General features: G+C 37.8%; 1 protein-coding gene across 8 annotated transcripts in view; it reads right to left on the reverse strand.

Annotated features, from left to right (window-relative positions):
- Positions 1-24821, reverse strand: part of ripor1 (RHO family interacting cell polarization regulator 1) — a 69169-nt gene that overhangs the window by 9414 nt on the left and 34934 nt on the right. For 2 of the 8 annotated variants that reach the window (XM_077248797.1, XM_077248796.1), the window contains exons 2-14: positions 16083-16206; positions 14070-14222; positions 13424-13502; positions 13240-13263; positions 13047-13100; positions 10400-10549; positions 9059-9122; positions 8855-8898; positions 7166-7291; positions 5862-6010; positions 5589-5718; positions 3381-3524; positions 127-1092 (exon numbers count right to left, since the gene is read on the reverse strand). In XM_077248797.1, the coding sequence (XP_077104912.1) occupies positions 127-1092; positions 3381-3524; positions 5589-5718; positions 5862-6010; positions 7166-7291; positions 8855-8898; positions 9059-9122; positions 10400-10549; positions 13047-13100; positions 13240-13263; positions 13424-13502; positions 14070-14222; positions 16083-16180 (2181 nt within the window). In that variant the 5' untranslated portion in view covers positions 16181-16206. Of the gene's footprint in view, positions 1-126; positions 1093-3380; positions 3525-5588; positions 5719-5861; positions 6011-7165; positions 7292-8854; positions 8899-9058; positions 9123-10399; positions 10550-13046; positions 13101-13239; positions 13264-13423; positions 13503-14069; positions 14223-16082; positions 16207-21634; positions 21746-24236; positions 24537-24821 lie in introns of those variants that run through there. The other 6 variants (XM_077248802.1, XM_077248801.1, XM_077248795.1 and 3 more) reach the window with 5 other exon arrangements.

Consider the following 24821-nt stretch of genomic DNA (forward strand, 5'->3'; position numbering starts at 1 on the left):
AAATAAAGTTAAGAATAAAAAATTTGGTTGCATTGCATTACTTGGAGGACAATTCTTTCTTAAAAAAAAACTGACTCTAAACCACAACAACAAACCCACAAACAGTAAAAAAGTTGCAGCACTCACTGTTAGCACCTCCTCCAACAGCTTCAGCTCTTGCTCTAAGACCTGCAGTTCTGGGAACTGGCCTCTGTAGTCATCAAGCGAGGACAAAACGCCACTAAGCGCCTCTTCCACGTTGCTGTCTGCTGATTGTTCCTCCGAACCACCCATGGGTCTGGTGTCTACTAAAGAACCAGATTTCTCTTCCAGCAGGTCGCCTGTTTGTGTCTTTGTGAGGTGTGGCTCATAAGAGGAACCAGTCCTAGGAACACCATTGTCCATCTGCTGGGACAAAGCAATAGCACTGGAGGAAGAGTCTTTGTCTCCACAGGTGACCCTAGACGTGAGCTCTGTAGCTTTTACAGCTGAGTCACAAGCTGTGGTTTCTGCAGGAGAGCGACTTTCTGAACAGTTCAGTGGCTCAGTGGGATAGGATGGCTCACTTGTGGAGGGATCAGGAATGGGACAGATCTCCTGAGTGTCTTGTACTACAAAACATGGTTCTGCTCGGTGGGGCATATCCATGGCAATGTCACTTACAAATACCGAAGAAACCTTCGAAGTTACTTCAGTGGCCTCCACAGATTCCACAGCCAGTCTGTCTATCGAAACACCATCTGCGCTGTTCTCGCTGATATGGCTAAGTGAGCGAGAATAGCTGGGATGGCCATTGGGCACTTCCTGTTTTACAGGAGCCTCGGTGGTGACTGTTATGGAGGCTGCTGGTTTCTTCAGATCCTCCTCTTCTTCCTCCTCCTCCTCCTCTTCTTTCTGATTGGCCAGGCGGGTGGGAGTAGAGGTTGCTGATTCACGGGGAGCAAATGAGATTTCAATGGCAGGAGGAGCAGTTTGTACCTCGGGCTGTACTAAGTTCTTGTGTGCGTGACGCATTCCCAAGGAAAGCTGAGGACTGGAGGAATCATCTGAGGATTCAGAGGAGTTTGACCAAGCCGTTCCGTTCTCCATCTCTTCTTGCCTCCTCAACATATTCTAGTGGGGAAGAAAGAGATTATGAAGATGAAAACAAATGATTATCATAATTTAAATAAAGACCCTTTCACATGACTCACGTTAATGTTTCTCAAAGCTTCAAACTCTGTGCAGCAAAGCGTAAAGCTGCCTGGAACACAGCGCTCAAAGTTCAAATAATTGTGGCTTTCAGATGTCTAAATACACTGAGTTGTAAAGACAATGCTGTACACACACAGCCGGTCAAAAGTTTGGGGTTGGAACAATTTTTTTATGTTTTTAAAAGACTGCCTGACAGTCTGACTTTTATGACCAACAAGGCTGCATTTATTTGAGCAAAACTAGAGTAAAACTATTAATGTGAAATTATTACAATTTAAAATAACTTATCTATTTGAATATATTTTAAAATGTAATTAATTCCTGTGATGGCAAAGCTGAATTTTCAGCATCATTACTCCAGTCTTGAGTGTCACATGATCCTTCAGAAATCATTCTAATATGCTGATTTGGTGCTCAAGAAACTTTTCTTATTATTATCAATGTTGAAAAAGTTATGCTGCGTAATATTTTTGTGGAGGCGTAATACTTTTTTCCATGATTCTTTGATGAATAGAAGTTTCAAAAGAAAATTATTTATTTGGAATAGAAATCTTTTGTGACGCTATAAATGCCTTTACTGTCAATTAATCAATTTAATAAATCCCTGCTGAATTAAGAGTTATATCTTAAATCTTACTGACCCCAAACTTTTGAATAATCTTGATGTTAAACACATTAGATAATTCTATGCAAATAAATACTAAGTAGAAGAAAAATTAATGATCTTAATGGTCAATATAGCAGTCTTTCAGCTAAAGAACACAAATGCCTTACTGATACAGTATTCGCATTACCAAATTAAACCTAAAAACAAATCTTTTAAGGACATCATTTGAGCAAAAGAAAATTGCAATGCATTCGGTATTACTCGTTACTGCAAATTTTAAACATTTTGTTGACTGTTTTCTTTCTAGATCTCTGTCTATCGTTGTTTAAGTGCGTGACTATTGCCTATAGAAAATAGTCTAGGGGCAAAGATGCTGCAAAGATGACCACAGAGTGAACTGAGTTGTCTTAAAGAGACTTTATAGGTAGTAAAATAGTAAAATATTAAATAAATAAAAAGCCCTGATGGAGTCATGTGAAAGTTCATATTCTTCTAAATGGACCATATTGAGATTATACTCTAAAATAACACATGACGACTGTGAGCAGACAGCAGGCTAGTTTGTGGAGGGAGATGACAATACAACAGGATGATAGGAGTGTGTTCTTCATCACTCAGCATTAGCCAGTATATTTGGACACAGAGGAGCTTCATTATAGTGGAGAGCAGACTGGCGTCAGGCCCGGTGAGCTAAAACACTCCCTGCTCCCTCTAATTAACTTCTGCTGTAGCTGCACCCTGCCTCGCTGAGCTAATGTGACCACCCTTCAAAACAATAACAGCTCCAATGAATGCATTACTGACGGCTGTAGATGCTACTATTGTCACTCACAGTCAGACAGACAACGAATAACATGCACAAGGATCCTATTTGCTCTTTTTAATTAAAGACAACTGACAGTAACTACAGGACACAGTGGAAATCATCACTACAACAACTATAATTTCTTAGATAGATTGCAGATACTACTCATTACTAGAATAACCATACAAACCTGTTTTAGTCACATCTAGGGATGTGCCTGAAGCCGAATACTGTGTTCGGAACGGAAATGACACATTCTACGAAGCCCCTAAAAGGGACATGGTGATGGGAAGAAATATGAGATGGGAGGAAAACATATATTTCAATGCTTTTGCGTCCTCTCGCAAATATATATTTTGATAATTATGTTGTACATAATTTGTGGGGATCAGGGAGCCCCTATCAATATGCGGGGTATTGAAACCGCTTTTGAATGTGCGCTCGCTTTTTACTTTCACTTTCCAATTCGCGATCACTCATACTCTGTGTATGGGGAAGGATGGTACAGACCCCACATTTTACAAGGTAAGATATTTGTCAATGGCACGCTGGATCTGTTGCGCACCAAATCCTCCGCCATCGTCCTGCCAATCATCTCTCTCTTCACGTGATAAGTGAAATCTGAAGTAGTGTAATGTAACCGACTTCAGTGTCCCTTTAGGGACTACGTAGAATGTGTAATTCATTTCCCATGCCTCTTTGGGCTTCAGGCACATCCCTAGTCCCACCTTTTTAGCTAGCTACCGACTACTGACTAAAGCTATACTACTAGCGCTACAGACCGACCACACTTACATGGCTGGAAAGCAGAGAGGTTCTCTGGCGGACCGAGGTGACGTCGCTGCACGAGCAGCTCTGAGTCAGTTTTTCTGTCAGTGTATCTCTGAACACGTCCAGTAAGGACCAGCGCTGTTTGGATATCATGCTCCCTGGGGCGGTCTGCATGCAGTCAGCGGGAGAGCATGAGCATTTTGTGCAGGCTAAAGCTACATCACTTTTGGCCCAAGGTAATCTGACCCAGTAAACTATGAGTCTGGCCTAGCCAAACTTCTTCCATTTCATCTAACTCATCTAAGCTGATCTGAAATGGAGACATTATGTTACTTTGACCTCGTGAGATCAAAATGCTTCTGAGAAATGACTAGTATTAAGTCTATGTGGAACCTTGATTTAAATCTTAAGAGGGTCTGGAGAACTGTGAGACTTCCATTAGCAAGGGGAGAGAGAAGAATGGTATATCGACATTATGGTGGTATGCACTTAGAAGAAATGTTTTGTTGGAATCAATTGAGATCAAATGAATCTCCCTGGAGTATATCAGAAGCAAAGTAGATATACAGAGCGGTCCAAAAATCTGAGGCCATATTGAAAATATTGAGTGCAAAATTACAAATAAACCTGGAGAGAGTTAAATATAAATGGAAAATATTAGGAATATATACATTTTAAAAAGTAAGATGTATAAGTCACTGATCAAATATGCACATTTGTGGCACTGATCATGTGATACCTTTATTCTGACAATCAGATGTTCTTGGTTCTACTGCAGCACAAGATGCTTTTTGGATTATTCTCAGATCATGCAGGAGAACATCATCATCATCAGGTTTGACAAACCAAGTTCATGCATAAAAATGGTAAAATCCTCAGTTTCTCAATTTTACTATAGTAAATGTATTATGCATTGTATTGTAAATAATAAAATTAAATAAAACGTACAAATTACTGTAAATATTAAATTATTATATTATATTTTATAGATATTAATCATTTTAAAGGGGTCATCATGAACTGCATTTTCTTTTATGTTTCCTGAGGTGGACTTATCATTTTCTAGCCCTCTGATTTGAACAACCTGTTGAAAGGGGCGTGTAAATGTAAATGCCCACTGCTATAATTGGCTAACATCTTTGCATATGAAATAAGTATTACATGAGGAACTCTCCAGAAAACGTTTTCTACATTTTTTTTACCATTACAGCTTTCGAGATTAAATCGTGAAAAGTTTTAATTATAGCATTAGCCGTTGAGTGCATGAATGCAGTGATCTCGTCATTGCAACTAGATTTCTACACTCTCAGAAATGCTTTCATCAAAACTAAATAATGCAAACAGAAGTTTTGGCAAAAGTCACTTATAAACTCATGCTGTGTGATTGACAGCTCCAGTGATTATAAGATTATAGGGATCTTTAATCGCTTTCTGTATATAATTTAATCACATTTTAAATAACAGAATATTTTTTATGCTACTAAGAGAAATGTGAAGTTGACCGTTTAGTCACTGGCTTGATTTACTGACACATAAACAGCAATAAACGATTTTGAGACAATAAAGAACGTCTGACTGTACATGAATCATTACATATCAGAAATCACTGTTCACATATTAGGGATTAAAATTAACACGTTTACTTACATGATGTGGCATTACCGTTGCGTCCGTCCGTATCTTACAGAAAAAGTCTGTTTGCAAAGGCAGTGCTGCAAATGCGACTGATTTACCAAAGAATGCACAGTGAAATGTACTAAACAAACAAATAATGCTCTACTAAGATATTCACAAAATAAATAACCACTTTCCTAGCATTGGGATCCTTTGGAAGGTAATGGTTAGCCCATATTTATATACAGCCTATATTTAGCCCAGTGATCCTGTATCTCTCTTCTCTCCTTCTCATCTCACTAACACACCAGTGGGCGGGGCTGATTCTGCAGAGGCGGCCTTTCGTCTCACTATTACATTATTAAAATCCGAAACATGTCGTTTTTGGAGCTTGGTTTCAATAAAAGCCGTTTTTTGACTAATGAAGAAGTTTTGAGTTCTGAAACCTTTATAGTACAATGACCTCTTATGCCAGAAAATTTGAATTCAGGTTGTTTGTTAAAAAAAAAGTTTCTAAAAAAATTATTTTTACTGTAGGTTTCAGACATTTGGAGTCTCATTGTGTATAATCAAGGGACAACGTAAATTTAATAGAATTGGACAAATGGACAGACTCACATAGAAGGCCTGCTCTCGTAGAGAGGGTGTGTCTGGAGGACTCTGGTTGTAGGTAGAAAAGCGTTTGTTGACAGTAGGAGCCTTGTTCACGGTGCTAGCTGAGGACGACTGGTCATCTTTGTCGAAAGGACTACAGAAGAAAAAGGAGAAATGTTTCATAACAACGGCATTTAAACTAGAATTAGTCGTCTCGTTGATCGATTTTATCACCCATTCTCTTGTCCAACACGTGATCTGACAAAATTTTATGAGACCCCTCAAAACTGTACTTACTTCCAGGTGACCTCAAGACTGAGTTTGATGGTGCCCAAGTCATTGATATCCACAGCTACTGTTTGGGGCAGGGCAGCAAACAGGTCCTTCGTCTCACATGAGACACTTCCCACCACCACATGATTGGCCAGACTCTTCAGCTCTGTCACCTTCACATACATACAAGATGTTTATTTAGGAGGAAATTTCATCATCAGTTTTAATGGCCAGTGCAATATGCAAAACATTTTAGACTCTGTTGTTATTTTTCAACAAGACAATGCACCTGCCCAAATGCAAAGTTTGGGTCCAGATTTGAACCCTATAGGGAATATTTGGTCTCACATTTAACTCAAACTTACTGGGAGAAATTTTTCAACCACTCGAGTGTTCGAAACCATTAATACTGAAGGCTGATTTATACTTCTGCGTCGGACCTACGCCGGAGCCTCTACGCCGTAGCCTACGCTTTGGTTTTAATTTATACTTCTGCGTCGTTGTCCGCGTTGACGCACGCAGAGGGAGCACGTGAAACCCGAGGAAGCGGTTTGAGCAGACCAATCACAGCGCTTGCGTCCGCGTAGAATTGACGCGTTGTTACATTTTTGGAGAGGTGCACGTCAGGGTACGCTGAAGGGTATGCGCGCTACGCACAGCCTACGGTGTAGCTACGGCGTAAGTTCGACGCAGAAGTATAAATTGGGCTTAAGTGGGACAACACTAACTCTTCTTACTGTAAAACACTGTCTGGAAGTCGGGAAAGGCTATTCCATGCTAAGTTGCTTTATCTACAGTATTTGTGCAATTCTTGCTAATTTCCTGACCAATGATTTGTGATTAAAAAAGGTTAATACCATTAAAAGACCACTAAACCTTTTTAGCTTGGCCCATTTTTGTAAAAAACAATATTGCCCAGGAGTTTACATTTTACAACTCTCAGGGCAATCCAAAACATCTTGACAAACATCAGCTGCATTCTCTTCATTCTTCCCCTGGAGTCTCTCTTTTTTAATATCGCTGTGTTCAGTAAACTTCCTCTAACTCTATCCCGTGCAGTCTTCCTCTATCTATCCCGAAGTAATGTTCCCCTCCCTTCACATGCAGTTATGTGTCTTGGAACCATTGGGAGAGAAAAACAAGTCAAAGTCCAGCTGCTGTGCTGTTAAGTGCATTAATGTCTCACAGATTGATGTGACAGTGGTGCACATGTGAATGTGACAGGAAGGAGAGACAGAGATTGATAGTATGTGTGAGAAAATAGAGAGAGGGAGAAATAGCACACAATATATGAGTGAATGTAACTTTATATTCATATTAAAAAATACCTTTATAGACAAAAACTCTGTGATGAGGGGGAGGAATACCATATCCTCACTGTCCCACACTTGCTTGCCATTGATTTCAATCCGACCCCGCAGCTTCCACCGCTGGCGACCGTACTTCATAAAGATCTGTGGAGGTTTTTAAATAACAGCTTCATTCAGTCTGATTAACAATCAATCAAACTGTTTGAATAATTTCTTAATCTGTATGTTATTGTTATTATTACATTGTAAGCAATTTCTAATGTAAACAAGACAAAAAAGCTGATTAAGAAATTAATCAGTCACAGCTTCCACCGCTGGCAACTGTACTTTATAAAGAACTGTGAAGGAATTTAAATGACACCAATCAGTCTAACAATCAATTAACAAATTATTAAAATTATTTCTTAATATAATAATAATATTATTATTTATTATTATTATTATATTGTAACTTAACAAAAATCCTATTTTAATTATGTATATCCTGTTCTAAGGAGTTCTAAGGAGTACTGGATTATTATGTATATTTGTTATATTTTATTTTATTCTCTATATGTTTATAAATAAAATGAATAAAAATACATTATATATACTATTTCAGACGGCCAGATTGCAAGATGTTAAGGCTTGTTTTCATAGAATAAAGTTTAAATTAACATTTTCTATCCCATTGGAAAATGCGTTTTTGTAGTGTATTAAGAAAACATCCAACAAAACATCAAACTTTTAAATAACTTTAAACAGATTATTTATCCATCCACGTGGAGAGGAGGAGGGAAATCTTGACTTTTGTGTTTCTGCACAGTAAAGTAATGAACAGAGAAAGAATAACAGATGGGCTGAATAAAAAAAAACAAGTCTCTACCACCCACTCTTTCATCCATTTCTAGATCTTCCAGTCAATTTCTTGTTCTTTTTCACACCACCTCCCTTCCTGTCAAATCTCTGAGGCCTCTAGCTGAGCAAACTGTGCTGACTCACTGCATTGATTGGCTTGTCAGTCACTCTGAAGCTCTTGCATGTTAAACAGGTGGAGGTGGAGCAGACACATTAACATTCGTCCAGCTTTAATTATCCTCCGCCTCCCCAAATCTGTTCTTTACTGCACAGAGCAGATGCCGAGATCTGTCTCTGTCTGCCTCTCTTGTAAGCAGTCATTTAGCAGACGCTTTCATCCAAAGCTTGCTTAAGGGCACAATGGTAGTTATAGCTCATCGATTGCCTAGTGCAGTGTTCAGACCAGCCAGATCTTCAATCACCACTATCTTTCTTATCTGCCACTGACAAAAGTACAAAGCAGATCACTGATGACATCAAGGCAGATTTATGAGGACATAATGTATGTAAAGATAGAGGAAAGTCAACGATCTGGTTTACTTAAGTAATGTGACTTTTAAGGGTAAGGTGGGACTTTATTTTATCCAACAGAAACTGAATGAATCAGGAAAAGTGGGAATTCGAGATCTGAATGCAAGTTTGCAGTTAATTGTGGAGCAGATTAACATTTTGAACAAGGTATCAGAGTTTCTACCTACTGCGAACCAAGATGAACCAAGTCTCTCAATGTTTTTTTTAATGCAATCTTTATTACATTAACTGGCCTTTTAATAAAAGAACACTATGTGAATATTATGTGCACTGATGAATTGTGCACAATAAGATTTCGTGCTGACTATAAATCAAAGAGAAGGTGAATTATCAGCTCACCTCATACTGATCTCCAGCACAAAGTCGTGCAAAACCTGCCAAGCCTGAAACAAAGGCACACACTTTTATTTAAATACAGCCCACTGTTGGAATAGAAATTAAATCAGATGTGAGATATGAGTAATATGGTTAAAACTGTAGGAAACTACAAATTAAAATCACTCTGGAGTTCGCTATTACCCTGGTATACAGAGACTGTCTTACCCTTCATTTTGACATGGAATTCCCCCAGCTGGTTCTCCAGCTCACTCTCTAGCATGCACATATTCTGTAGGGACAGAGACAGTGGGTAATTACACAGAGGAAAATAGATGAAGGTGGCAGGAATAAGGGAAATAAACATGCAATGTGTAGAAACAATAATGTGGCACACAACAGTTTAAAGCGTTTATCGTGGAATAATGCCTACTGTTTTACTTAACATTTAAAAAAAATAGTAGACAGCATACAGTATATACTGTACAACAGTATTTAGTAAGTAGTAATAGCCAGAGAGATAGGGAGGAGAATCACGGGGATTACTTTTCCTACAGTTGAACGCTTGTCTTGCAGCAACCATTAGGGTAATGAAAAGCACTTGACTGGGAAAGGCTGTCCACTCTTAATCAGATTGAATCCCTGCATTATTTCCATGAGCATTTCGAATGAGTCTAGTTCTGCTCTGTGTCCATCTATCTGGATACAAAAAACCTGTGGTTTAAGCCATATCAGTAGAGTGTAAGTCTCAACTTCCCGACAATGTCATAAAACTAATTCCATTTTTCAGGGTCACACTTTTACCGGAACCCATACATTACGACATTTTTTCCATATTAATCTCTTGATGTTTATCTTATCACTGTAAATAAATCAGTGAATTGCTTACCTGCAACTCCAGTCTCCTACACCTCACAGTAAATTAAAAGATCTTAAGTGGATTCAGTTTGATAACAGTAAATTAAGTTCTGAATTTCAGTTCTGAAGTGTGTCAGTGTGACGTCAGTTTACTATCACTTAACTAAAGTGGATTTCAAATCTGAATTGTAACTTGCACTTAAGTAAATTCCCTTGTTTTTTTTTTACATGTGAAGGCCAAGTATGGTAACACATACTCGGAATTTGTCCCCTGCATTTAAGTTAGTGCACACACACATTAGGAGAATTGTAAGTAGGGAACACACTGCAAACCATGACACACCCAGAGCAGTGGGCAGCCATTATGCTGTGTCATTTCCCTTTGTCATTTCCTGTCGGAGTCGCTAAAATTAGCCCACGACTGCTCCGAGTTCTGAGGTGAATCCAGTTAGATAATGCTTAAACTAAAGTGAATTCAGCTGTAAAGTTTATTAAGTTCACTAACACTAAGCTGAAGTGAATTCCAGTTCAAAGAATTTGTTTGCTAACACTAAGCGGAAGTGAATTTCAATTACAAAGTGGATTCAGTTCACTAATACTAAGCTAAAATAAATTTCAGTTAAAAGTGGATTCTGTTCACTATCAATGACAGAGGGTCCATAATTCGTCCTCGTCTTCCTCCCATACTCTCATCTACCCACACACTCTTACCTCTGTGTATTCTTTGAAGCTCTTGTTAGCTTCAGACAGACTCTCTCTGGCCTCTCTGCTGCCTGGAGAGGCAGTGTAAGCCTTCACCATCTTATCGGCTCCGTCTCTCAGTCTGCGCTGCATGCAGTAGGCCTCATAGAGCTCGTCAATCTGCAGACACACACACACAGATAGTGTTTATTATAATCAATCAATTAAATACATTATGTGCAATATTGATGTGGGTGTGAAATGTCTTCAAAAGCATTTCCTGCTGAAAAATTCCTCTTGAGCTGTGTATTGAAACATGGTAGCTGGTTTCTAGCTGGTCATTAGCTAGAAATCAATTCTTATCTTATACATTTTTGTTCATCACAATGTATAGACATTTAAATATTTGGAAAAAAATACTGAGTAAGAATTGTTTGCCTCTTCTACCAGCAACAAACTAGTATTTCATATTAGTTTAAAATGCTCAGGCTAAATTTTGTAACATGGTGACAAGTCAACCAAATTATGACCAGCTTAGACCAAAAAGAAACTAACTACCCTGTTCCAAGACACGCCTTTCTACATAAGCAGGATTTTTCCATAAAGGTTAGTATTTTTGAGACTTAATGAGGTAGCCACAGTTTAGTCTACATCCAGATGGTGACATTGACTCGATTTAACTGCATATGCACACACATGCACAAGCCACAACATCATCTTGTTAAATCTTTTCATGCCCAAGTACTTCCTGTTTGGCCTCATTGTCTCTAATATAAGTAATTTAGATTTTATTGATCTATCCGCAACACCTTGAGCAGGTCTGCAAATGTGGAAACCAGTAATGGAGACAGGAAACTGTTAAATCTCCTTATTATGCCAACAAATTTAGGCAGATGTTCAAAGTAAAAGACACTATCATTACGAACAATAATTTGGTAATTATTCACAGCACAAGTCCTGTAATTCAGAGATCAGAAAAAGAATGAGCTGTCTGTTGTAAACCAGTATGAATGAATGAGAAACATGCAAACAGTAAGAAAGCTCCATTGACTGAAAGAATGTTTAGCAGGAGAGACGTACAGGAGGATCATGACATTAAAACATTAAAAACCAATACCCAACTGAGGACAATCACAGAAACAGTTTAAGCAGTGCAATGAAAGGCAGTCCAAAATGACTAATCGGGTGTAAATGTTATGTACATTTGTGTGTTGGCATGCTTTATAGCTTGAGTAAAGGAATGTCCTCAAAAGGGAAAAAAAAAAGTTAATCAAGTAAATAATGATTTTTCTTTCTTGTAGGTAAAGGAATTGGGTTATGAATTAGAGTTAGCCTGCAGTAATGCTCAACGTTTGAATGGTAGTGTGTTGCCCTTCAAATTGCTAGGCAAATGTGTGTATTTGGCAAGGCCAAGGTAATGAACCAAATCGCCTGAACTGGATAAGTAGCCGTATCCAGCAAAATTACCCAACACAAGTGAGCGAGCCTCATACTGGGAGTAAACACATATACACACACAATGGGATAAACGCACAAGTCAAGATACACACACACAATTCCCAAGACTGAAGGCGAGAACGAGGGTGAAACAGTCTGCGGCCCTTAAAAAGTTCCCTGCAATAACAGAAAGAAGGATGAAGGAAAGACATAAAGTGGGAGAAGGAAAATTTCTTCTCAGTTTGTCCATCTGGAGGTGGTTATGAGCCGTCCAGTGAGCGTGTTCCAGCATACTGGCAGGGAGTCAGTGGGACAGTCATAAGTTTCACAGAGTTATGACAGTGCTTCTCTCGCTAATACACAATGATATACAAAACTGATAACAACACGCCTTTTTATTCACATCACAGACCATAGGCAATACACGAATGCCACCATCCCTACAAAGCATCTGAAAGTTCGTTGGGACTGTTGTTAGCAAAGCCACTTAATATTAAGATTTTTGGGCATTTTCTCACTTCAACCCCTCTCCACTAAAATAGAGGCCCACCAGAGCTGACCAAGCCAAACCATGGAGACTCACTACAGCGCCCTCTGCTCATAAAACACACACTAATCACACATGAATTGGGGCAGGGGAGGAAGAGGACGATAGAGGAAGGGCTCTTCCTGTAGTGCAGCTGGCTTGGGTTAGTTTAGGCTGTTAGTTCAGACTCCAACAGATCCAGAGGAGGGTTTAACCACCCCCCAAACAAACCAAAAATGCAAGCAGCCCCTGAAGCTGTCCTCTGCCTGTGACCCGTGTCCCCTGTGTGTAAGCATCCATGGAAAAAGGAAATCCATGGTAGAGGGGGAAAAAATCTGTCTAAGTATGTGTCCTCGGTGAGGGGGGGGGGATTAGGCATTACTATATATCCTGTAGGTGACCATCTATCAGGAAGAACAACTCTGTTTAGACACGGATGTACGTGCATGAATGCATGTCCACAGCCATTCAGAAGCTGTTATCAGGGCCACTGGGCCATTCAAGAGCAGTCACTAACACAGAGACGTTTGAACAAGAACAGACCTGCTGAGCTACAACACACACGCAACTCTGTTTGACAAGAGTGCAACATCTGGCCTGCTTTCAACAATTTCAAGAATATTACAATTTTTGTTTATACAACTTGAATATTCAAAATATTTGCATAGTTTCACTTCACAAATGATTTGCATTTCAGTTAAACGGCAGGCTTACCTTACTGAGATGAAACTCCAGCCGCCTCATAAATCTCTCGATCACTTTCACTTGCTGAGAGAACAGAGAATAACATTTATGATTTTCAAAATATTATAAACAGGCATCAGCAATTCAACAAAATGAAATGCTACTTTGGGTGCAGTCTCTATCCCCCAAACTAAAGTCAAATTAAAATGAAGCGTCCACTCACCTTGTCAAGTTCATACAAAAAACCCTACAACAGAGGAACAGAGAGAGATTACAAATCAGGCGTATTAAAATAAAAAAGACAGAAAGTGCTCAGATTTAAATAGCTTAGTACCATGACACAATTTGAAAGTTTGAAAATGAATGGGTAAATTAAATTAAAATCTTCTTTTTATGTTTAGACTTACCAAGCGAGAGTTCCTCTTAGACTCTTTCATTTGTCTGTTCAGACTGTCCAGCTCCATCTGATGAACCTGCAGGTAGGATCTGTAGAAGTATGGGACAATATCTAAGTCACTATCAGTGCTTAATGGCTAGTGCAAGCAGAATCGTGGTTTATTTAACCCACGTTAATATTAGATTTTATAAAAGATTTCCTGTGCTGGACAGACCTAAACTGGAAGGCCTGAAAATGGACACAGAGTTGTTTCTGCTCCATACGTGAGTAACATTGGTTGTGCAATGTTTCACAGAACCAAGATATGCTGTTGCTTTAATGCTAGCTATAGTTAAGGAGAGTTATGAGTGTAATTGTTTGTCTGGAGCTGGTGTGCTGCTTCAAACTAACAACTAACTCTTGCTTGTATATACTCTTGTGTAATGTATGTTAATTTTTGTTCTTTCTTGTCGTTCATCATCTACGCTTTATTTTTGTGAAGAATTATTTGGCTTCGCTTCAGCTATGCTAATTATCAACTCTTGTATGACAAGTTCATGCATTTTGAGGGCAGAGCACTGAAGGGAGGGGCATGTTTGTTTGAGTTGATTCTCAGAAGCTGCATACTGTATACACATTTACAATGCACGTGTGTGTGGGTGTGTGTGTGTACATACTGCAGTCCTCTCTTTAGGGCCTCGTACACCTCGTCCAGCCTCTCAGGCTGGGGCACCTTTGGGGGAGGTGATTTAGTAGAGAGTGTGAACATCCTGCTTGCTCTGGAGGGAGTCTTCCTCACGCACGCGGGGGTGCTGAACACAGAAAGGTTCCTAGGACACATATGAGGTGCATAAAGCTTTAGTATACATTTATAATTTTAAGGTAATTTTTTGATGGTTAAACACTTTCCCCAGCTCTAGTTAACTCTAATGTACAGAGTCAAATAAAGTAAAGTTTTTTCCCCCCCTGAAAACCTGGTTGGGCCATTAAGTCTATATATACTGTATATATATAGTAATAAAAATATATTAATTTAAAATAATGAATTTATACAGTTTTAAATTCATTAGTCATATATACACATATACAGTGATCAAATTTATACATTTTAACTCCATAAAAGCTATTCTTATTTTATCTAATCAATAATCTAATCCATCAACCAGCCCATAATTATTAAACATTAGGTCCATCTGTTTGTCCGACCAATGGCAGAGGTGTTTGAATGCAGAAAAGTATTATGAGCAACCAGGGAAACAAACAATCTCTTATCTAAATCAATAGTGCTTTAGACCAACACTCATGCTGATCGATTCAAGCTGCAATTGCTCTTCCAAGATGACAGACAGCTCAATAAAATGGACAGAAAGACTGATGTGTCTTGATACAATTTGCTCCAGTAAAGCTGTATGAGGATACAGTCAGCAACAGTAGTCACACCTGTATTCACAGTAACAATGGGCGAATAATGGGGAAATCTGATTTCTGATTTAATCATAGTAATGCTTCATTTATTAGAATATCATTTAACTCTGAACTCATATTCATTGTTTGAGTTTCTATCTTTTGTCCATCTGTTCATTCTGTCTGGATCTCTTGTTTGGTGTCCCTCCATGTTGTCCTGATAGTGGTCTTTAATGTTTCATGCGTTCTCTGTCTCTGCTCTATTTCAACAGCAGGGGTTTGAAGAGTGCTGTACATGCTTTTGAATAAAACTACATCATCCAGAAGAGTCAACACTCAAGAGCCACTCTGCTCCTCTGAAAAATGAACATGTTGCCACATGCTTACCTCTACAACATGGCACACATACATACTTGAACAAAAACGAGAAAAAAGAAAACATTCAACCACAGATAAAGTGTTAAGTGTATAAAATTAAATGGCTACAAGATTGACACATATTTCTCACAAAAAACATTCCCCTGTTTTGTTGGAGTGTCTCTTTCAAGTCAATAACAAATGTCCATGCTTTTCCTGCTTCCTGCAGCCATTAGGAAACGTATGCTGGTTCCACAGGACGTCCTGTCAGCTGTGACTTCCCTTTAAAGATATTGAATGCCTTTGGTCACAACTGAAAGGGCTAATGCTACACATAAGGGTGACATAAGAAAATTCTAATATTTTGAACATTTATCCATTTCATATTTTTATCTAAAAAAATGATAATTCAAAAATAAATGTATATTAGTATAAATAATAATAATTAGACTTGACATATCTCAGTATAAATGTGTTTGCTTCAAAAATAATTGTTTAATGTATGAACTAAATAGTAGTTTAAATCTAGATACAAATAATATTGATTGTAGCCATGGATATTCAATAACTTATATTTAATAATTTTTTTCAAATTAAATCATTTTTATATTATACACAGATGGAGTTTAAATCATAGACACCATTAAACATATCATCAATCATAATGCTCTCATACTCGCAAGTCACAAGACAAGAATGGACCGTAAAAAATAGTCGACTGATGGTCTTTAGGAAATGTAATGGTCCAATAAAAAGTCCATTAAATTCACTTGCTGAATTGCTCAAATAAAATCATCAATATAACATGATATTTGATATATCACCCACCCCTGATGCATGCTTGTGAGCACTGCTTCTGTTGTTTATCATTTATGCCTTATTTGTGTGTGCAAGTGTTCATGTACATGCATGTGCAAGTTAACACTGACCTGTACGACTTGTCGTAGGAGTTGACTCCGGCGAAGGACTGGCTCCTAGTGATGGATCTGGCGACGACCCTCCGCGAGGGGCGCACAGAAAGGGACATGGTGGATACAGATTTGGAGGGACTCCCTGCAGAGAAACAGAAATATTAAATGAGGTCAAACGCTAAATGGGTTCGGAGGCATAACGAAACCCTAAAGGTATATCAGTCACTGAATACAAAAGGACATTATTTCTAAAATGAAAGTCTTTTTTAGAGGCACTGCCTTAGAAGTTTCATCTTAAATGCGAGTGTTTAACATTTAGGCAATAAAATCTCATCATAAGCCTTTGGTGCAGTGCCACTCAGGCCCTGAATGAATCAGTGGATTGTTTCATTTATGTAACGGTTCTCTAAGGACAAACCTTCTGACCGCTCAAGATAAAAGCTTTTTAGATTAAAATTACTGTATTTCCAGGAAACACTGACAAACCCAATAGTTATCTTTACAAATTGAGTCTTTGGAAGGAAAATACTTGACTCAATTGAGTTTCGTAACTCAAATTTCTTGTGTACCTTCCAAAGTGCATCTCAACCTGTTTAGAACACAATAAAAACACAATTAGCCTAGTTGGCATTACGCAACTAAAAAGAAGAAAAGCAAGTGATTCCAACCAAAACAAGCGAGGTTTCTCATGGAACACTCACCCAAATACAAAAGGAGGAAATCTTTCAACTGTATGCTCATCCTTCAAACAACGTCCACAGAAATAAAATGCAATCAACCAATCAACAAAAAGAGATGTTCAGTTCCATCTGTTCCTTTTAAAATCAACATGAAAACAAGCCATTCTCAACCTGATGAGACGAATGAAAACAAGTATTTCTAAATGAAAAAGACATTGAACAAGAACAACAACAACAAAAAATCCATCACGAATTGACTGGATAATAAAAAGCAGCACAGCTAGATAGATGGTGTGAAAAATAAGAGTCCTGATGACATCATCTGAAAAGAAAAGCTGTTTCAAAGCCAAATTAGATTTTTAAGAAAGATTACAAAGACAAGATTTTCTAATTTGAAACTAATATTCACCAAATAATTGTTTAATAAGACCAGAAACAAGTATAAAGAGACTATAGGGTAAATTTTGGTCAATCTATACAAGGGAAGTCAATGGTAACCAAAACTGGTTACTAATATTATTCCAAATATCATCTTTTGTGTTCTGCAGAAGAAAGTCATACAGGTTTGGAACCAAATGATGGTGAGAAACTGAAGACAGAATTCTCATTTTTGGGTGGTCTATCCCTTAAAAGTTTAAAATAGACCACCCTGACTAATGCTAATCATAAATCTTAACATGAATCCAGGGCAGAAAATATATTATATATATTCCCTTAATATACATCAGATTACATGGTAACTTTTTTTTTAAGGTGATGCACTTACAGTACTTATACTAATAACAGTAAATTATGCATGATTACAAGTAATAACCCTAAACCAAACCCTAACCGTAACTCTATAGTAAGTACATGTACAGTAGTTAATTAATATTACTTTTTTAATAATAGCACTTTTTTTGTTGTAGGCATACAGAGTTAACTTACATTCTTTCAGCAGTCAGTTATAGGCCTAATATAGGCTATTCAAGAAGGGGAGTTTTCAAAGATGGCCAAATAAAAAAAAAAAATTTTTTAAATGTTCATTGTTAAATACATATTTTTAAATTGTATTTTTGTAATTAGATTTTTTTTTTACTCAGTAAAAATGTGCTTTGTACTATTTTGTCATGCTTTTCAATTTAATTAATGCAATGGTGAAAAGATTGCCAAAATAAATGGAAAAAATGCGTTCAGTATTCGGCCTTCGGCCAAGCGTTTCATTATTATTCGGCTTCGGCCTATAATTTTTATTTCGGTGCATCTTTAAGTGAAACCAATTGCATCTATTACTGATATGCATGCTACTTTCATTTCTGAGAATCATTTCAAATTCATTGATTTGCATAATCACTCTAAATTGATAATAGACGTGTTTTAGCAGCGTCACCTAGCCCTGACTGAGAGTCATGCTGGAAAACAGAGAAAGGAAGAGAATCCAATCATACACTACAGCATAGATAAAAAGTTTCTAGATTGTCTGTTTGTGGAGTTCCTTAATCAGCGAGGGCTCATATCATTGACCCTGTCATGGCCTATCAGACATCACCGCCATAAAAACACTCTGTGGACAAAACGTGGGAGGACAGAGCAGTCAAGATTACACTTAACACCACACCAATCACTGAGGATTTTAGCCAGGACAGGAACCATAAGGACCCACTCAGCCCACAGCTGGGACAATGAGCAAGAAACAGGACAGGAAAGATACAAAAGCACACACACAGAAAGACACTTAGGCTACGTTCAGACTGCAGGCTGAAACGACCCAATTCCGATTTTTTTGCCCCTATGTGACCTGTATCTGATCTTTTCATGACCGTCTGAACGACACAGATCCGATCTTTTCAAATGCGACCCAGGCCACTTGGGTATGTGGTCCAAATCCGATATGTATCCGATCTTTTGAAATGCGACTTCAATCTGAACGGCCAGGTCACATGTATCCGACCCGCACGTCATTGATATGCGACAAACATCATAATTCTGCGTTGAAGTAGGCGGGAATGAGAAGATAAACAACAACTATGGCGGACGATGCTGAGACCAGTCAATGGAAGGGAAGCGAGGTTTCTGATTTAATTAATATTTGGGGGGACAGCTCTATTCAGGCCATTTTTAGCTACTTCCGCAAACAGCAAGTGACATCGTTGACCGTTGAGTACTCTTCTGCGCATGCGGGTAACTTCTGGGTCATTTCATGTTCACGTTCACACAGGAGATCACAAAAGGTCGCATTTAATTGGAAGTGTGAACGGCCTTGCAAAAAAATCGAATTTAAAAAAAAAATCGGAATTGAGCATTAAGCCCCTGCAGTGTGAACGAGGCCTTAGACCAAAGATAAACCTGCATAGATTAACAAAGATATACTGCTAGTGTAAACAAATTAGTCACGTTATCTCTATCAGATGCCTGAAGTTATCAGCCTAACGGAAAGTCAGTAGCATGTTACAAACACAGAACAACTCATGCAAGCTCACCAAAAAGGTATATAAAACCACTTATTCAGCACAAAACAACACAGTGTTATGTAACAGCAGCAGCATATCCATGGCTCTGTGAGAGCAGGTTGAATAAAGCAAGTTTTGTTTTAAATTGAATTAAGATTTAATCTTTCCAGAGAATAGCAAGAGGAAAGAAACAGGCTTTGAAGTCTTTTAGAGAAAGTCTGAGGTGTGAGCTAGCGTAACTGAGCCCATGAGGTCATTTAAGCTGTGACATAAACACAAGTGCATTTTAGTCACCATAATGACCCTGACTGACACAGTCAGCACACAAGTTTTAGTCAACAAAGATGGGCAGTGCCTTGGATACAGCAATGCATCACCGGATTGAGGAACTGAAGCTAGAGTTAATTTAAAACTCAAAGTAGAGGAAGGAAACAACACAAGAATAACTTCTGCACTTTAATGAAGATCTTCAGATTGACATGCCTCAGTTTGCACTAATGAGGACCCTAAAACCCACCTGTGACTCTCTGGACTGACTAAAGTATTTCAGCTAGGATATGTGCAATTCATTCAGAGGCCACAAGAGTTGCTTAAGGAAGAATTCTTTGCACTGTGCCCAGCAAGAGAGCGTCACGGCTGGGGTACAGAGACATGTTCTGCCCTCCAGCTTAAAACCTCCACAGAGAGGAAAACTCCAGATCATCTTACTGCAACAAAGCATTAATGGCTGGATTCAGTTTTTTAAGAGAGCTCTGATGGCTTTGTTCTTTTGGAAAACTGAATATAAAAACACTCCCTAGTTTTATTAAGATATGTCTTCTCTGAATTACAATGTTAAATGCTTTATAAGGTAAATGATTAACACAATCAGCAAGCCAACTATAAAAAATGGGTTTTCTGAGAAAAGGATGTAAATATTTCAAAAGCATTTCAGATTTTAATTATTCAAAGTTTGTTTGTCTGGTGATCAGTGAAGAGTGTGGTCTGTTGATGCTGATGGGAAATAAAGACCTTCGTGCTTCCAAGCGTGGAGGAGGGGAAATGGTTCAACATTTGGAAGTGGAATTTTTTCATTTCCCGCAGGATATTCAACCGTCTGATAGAGAGAGGAAAGAAAAATAACATCTGCAGCTTACTATAAGTAGAGATAACCCCTATATTTCTCTATTTATTCTATGTTTCTATACTTCTCTTACTGACATAACACAATTCATTTACATCAGGGATGCCCAATCCTGTTCCTGGAGATCTACTGTCCTGGAACTGTTAGGGAACATCCCGGCACTGATGAAAGTGATGTATAGATGAATATGTAAATGTATGCTGGGTGCTTTCCTGTCAGTAACAAAATAAACAAACAACAAAAATAACAGCGGTGAGAAAATAGCAGTTAAGAAATATCTGATCATAGTGATGTGGACATGTTTACATGACCTCTGCAATTAGGCTCTCCAGTCAAGTCACGTCACGTTTATTAATATAGCACTTTATACAATAGATTTCTATAAAGCAGCAGCTTTACCGTATTAAACATTAAAACACAGTGTCAGTGTTGTTTTTGATAAGGATTAGAATTAGAACTTAATTTTCTACTACAAGTTGGCTCTTCAATGTGTTCATGACGTCCGACCTCGACGGACTGCACAGAGGAAATGAACTGGGAAGATTTCCACATCAAAGAAGCTGGAGCTTTATAATCACCATGAACCATACGAAGGTTTTTACCAGCTGGAGCTGTTAGCATGCTGTTTCTAGCTCCTGGAACAAACTCCAAATGAACTTTGTTTTGACCTGATTTTTCTTGAAATGACATCACCAGTAGGGATGTGCGAGACTAGTCGATTAAATGATACGGCTGCTGCTAGTCGACTTGGAAATACTAGTCGTTTAAAAAGAAAAATTGCACATTTAATGGTTTGCTTTATATTTTTACAAAGGCTACATTTAAATTAATGTCATGTTAATGCTATATATTAAAATACATATACATATACATATACGTGTATATATATATACATATATATATATATATACATACATATATATACACATACATATATATACGTGTGTGTGTGTATATATATATATATATATATATATATATATAAGTGTTTTATTTTTAATTCATAAACAAAATAGAATAGCATTTTAATATCTGACATTTATCAGTTATCAACCACAACATAAATACTTATTAGCTTATCTGTATCGGACAGAATTGTAATATTAGCACATACCTAAATAATCTTTGTCATCCTTAGAATAATCAAAATAACATTAGTTTATTTCTAGCTAATTACAGTGACTAAAAAAAATTATTTGCCATATATACGAAAAAAAAAACTAGAGAAGCTCCACTTCAATCAATAGCATCAGGACGAACATCACATCAGCAATCAAAGAGAAATGATTTCCCTTGACAAATCTCATAACAAACACAACCACACAGACACACACACACCTTCTAGTGGGCCTCCTTCTTTTGTGTCGCCAGGTAAACAAGGCAAGTGACACATTCTCCCTCTTCACCGACTTGTGTGGGAATCAAACGTTTACTACATTCCCTTCATACACCGGATCCTTTCACGAACAAATAAACACCATCAAAGCCTCATCCTTCCAATTGTTGCTCTGTGTCTTGTTCCCACCTGTCCAACAGGACCCAAAGCCACCACAGTACTTATGAAATATTTGGACACTCCAACCGCATTTCAACAAATTTCACAATAATCAAAGCTGGTCAGGCTCCCCTAAAGCGTGTGGATCAGAGTGGCTGACTGTATTGTTCTGGTGGTCTGGTTTTGCACCAGGACTATTCCAGAACAAAAAAGAACCGGGGGCCTCCCCACCCCTGTTCTGACACAAACCAACTGGAATCCAACCATTACATACTCTGTCAACCAACCCAAATTAATGTGACACTTTCCCAGACTATATTTTATGAATGCATACCGTTTTGAGGCTCTATCTGCACATTGCGAAAGGTTGGGGTGAGCACCTGTAAAATAAAAGCTTTCCAGTGCTTTCTCACTAAGAGAGTCTGTGATGATAGGACATTCGTTATGTTGGAGCCAGTAGCCTCGCTGTCTTGGACACATTCCATTCATATCAGAGATTACCAAAGTCTGGTGTCCGTCAAACAAACACTAGTACATAGTCAGAGAGGAAAGAAACCTAAAGCTGTGTCCAAAAAACTCTCTGGGAACCAGCAAAGATAAGTTAATCAGTCGGCTCCCAAAACATCGCAGCGTGATATCTGGGGTCAGTCCTGCACCCTTCCATTCAAATCCCACTTGACAACCCTTTAACCTGACCTCCACTTTGAGGAAAACAAAAAAATAAAGCTGTGTAAATAATTTATACAAATATATTATCAAATGTGATTAATATAGTAGCACTATACCATTTTAAGGACTGAATGCTAAAATGAATATATTGAATTTGAGATAAAGAATTGATTAATATTTTAATCTAATGAATGTATGTTGAATAAAACGTTTGAAATGATAACTTTTAAATATAATATTGATTGACTATATTCAATTTATCCTAGGAAAGTGAAATAAGACTTTAACAGAGGTATTAGTATCAGTATATCATTTAAAATATAAAAAATAAAGTTTATTTAAAGTTTATTCTACATTAATTTGCCCATTCAATGTGTAAATACATTTATGATTACATAACAAATATACGATAGGACAGAAGCCTTTGATTAGTTAGTTTACAATACAGCACATATATACACATATATTATGAATACATACTGCTGTATAGGATACTGTATACATATATATTTGTATGTAGTAAGTGTATGTGTGTATAGTGAGCAATTTAATCCTGCAAAAAAAATATTTTAAGCAAATTTTACAACAAAATAAACATTTATAAAAAAAATATATATATATATATTTTACAAATGACATGGGCCACTTGGCAACAGTTATCGTCCAATAACATATCAGTCTATCACTATCATCTATCAATATTTTGTAATGAAATGTAGCTGTGGAAATCTTTCATCAATACCAGGATATGACAATAAGCACCTTGAGAGTTAATAATAGTCATGTGGTTTTTTGAAATCCCTTAGCACTTAACATTTGCCCCACATGGTGTATCCTTCCTTCCATTCTCTGAGCGAAGGCCCGGAACAAGAAACTCACTTTGTTTCCCTTTTCTTCCCATCTACAACTTCACATCTTTTTATTAGCTCAAAAGTTAAGCTATATCATTAATAGTAAGCCAATACTTTCAATAGTTCTCTGCAACATTTGGCCATGCCTGAGGTCTAAAACTATGAGGATCATCTAAACAAGTGTCTTAGGTAAACCTGAGGTATAGTCATGGCTAAACTTAAAGACCTCCCTGTGTGTTTGTTCAAGATGACCCTGAGGTGCCAAACTGAACCGTAGCCCAAAGTAAACATACTCTCTATTCTCTCTTGCTCCAGCAGAACCATCACATGGGAACCCAGTGGGACGCCTGTCCCAGGAGGACAATGGTCCAACCACAAAATCCAAAAACATCTGGACAGAAAAAAGTGTTGGACAATGATAAAAACTACCATCATTCCCCACCCAACTAACTGTGAAAACATACACAATTCCTGTTGTGATGAACTATATCAAGTGTCTTTTAAATTACTTTCACTTCACTACAGCTAACCACACCACAGAGAAATGATATCAAATTTCTTTTCAGCTCAATTTTGTGTTTTGCGGAATAGCATCTAATAGGAAACAACTTTTGTGATACGCTATCACCTCTTGTGTACTTTAGCTATGGTTGTCAGCGTCCTTGGTGAGTCAAAACGAAATTTAGCAGAGCAGATGTTGGCGATTTTCAATAGAGAAAAGGACATCTTTCTACATCATTTTACAATAAAACAAAAAAAAGATAAATGCATTCAATGAAGTCACAACACACCTGACTGTATACATACCCTAACCTGAACACCCTTTACAACATGAACACCAACATTCAGGCTGTAACTCGACAATAGTAGATGACAAATACCAAGATATATCTCACAAAACTGCTATTCATAAATCTCAGAGTACCTCCATATCCACTGTACATTTTGTGGAGTCGTCTTCTGATGAATGCCGTATAAAATGAGTGTGTATTCCTCTTGAAAGACTATTCAAAGTAAATGAGTAGAAAGAACAATCACAGTCCCAGCTGTGGTGGTCTTCATCCCCTAATCATACTCTCACAACACTGGCAGAAAGAGAAATAGAGAGGTTGCCAGGAAATGGGAAGGCCGTCACCCTCTTCGCAGCCCACTCCTCCCCCTCATTCTGTTTCCCGTTCACTTCCCTGTCTGACATCACACTCTTCCTGCCTCTCCCTTTTCCAGCAAACCGCCTGCACTTTGTTTCATAGTGATAAACACCCAGTACAGACGCACTCCAGAAGTTTCCAGCTTTCAAGCTGTTAATAATGAATCTGATCCTGTCATATATAAATAATGTGGCCATGAATAGCATAAAACATTGACTTGAACAGTGGTGGAACATCTTTCAAAAGCTAAATCACTTGATTTAGTCTAAGATAATGCTTGAGTAAAACTTCTAGAAAAGTGCAAGAACATTTGAAACTTACAAATTGCATTCATAAGATTCATGATTTGTTTTTTATTAAAA

This window comes from Siphateles boraxobius, unplaced genomic scaffold (assembly GCF_051911475.1).
Source record: "Siphateles boraxobius isolate OS27281-9 unplaced genomic scaffold, OSU_SipBor_1 31, whole genome shotgun sequence".
NCBI lineage: Eukaryota > Metazoa > Chordata > Actinopteri > Cypriniformes > Leuciscidae > Siphateles > Siphateles boraxobius.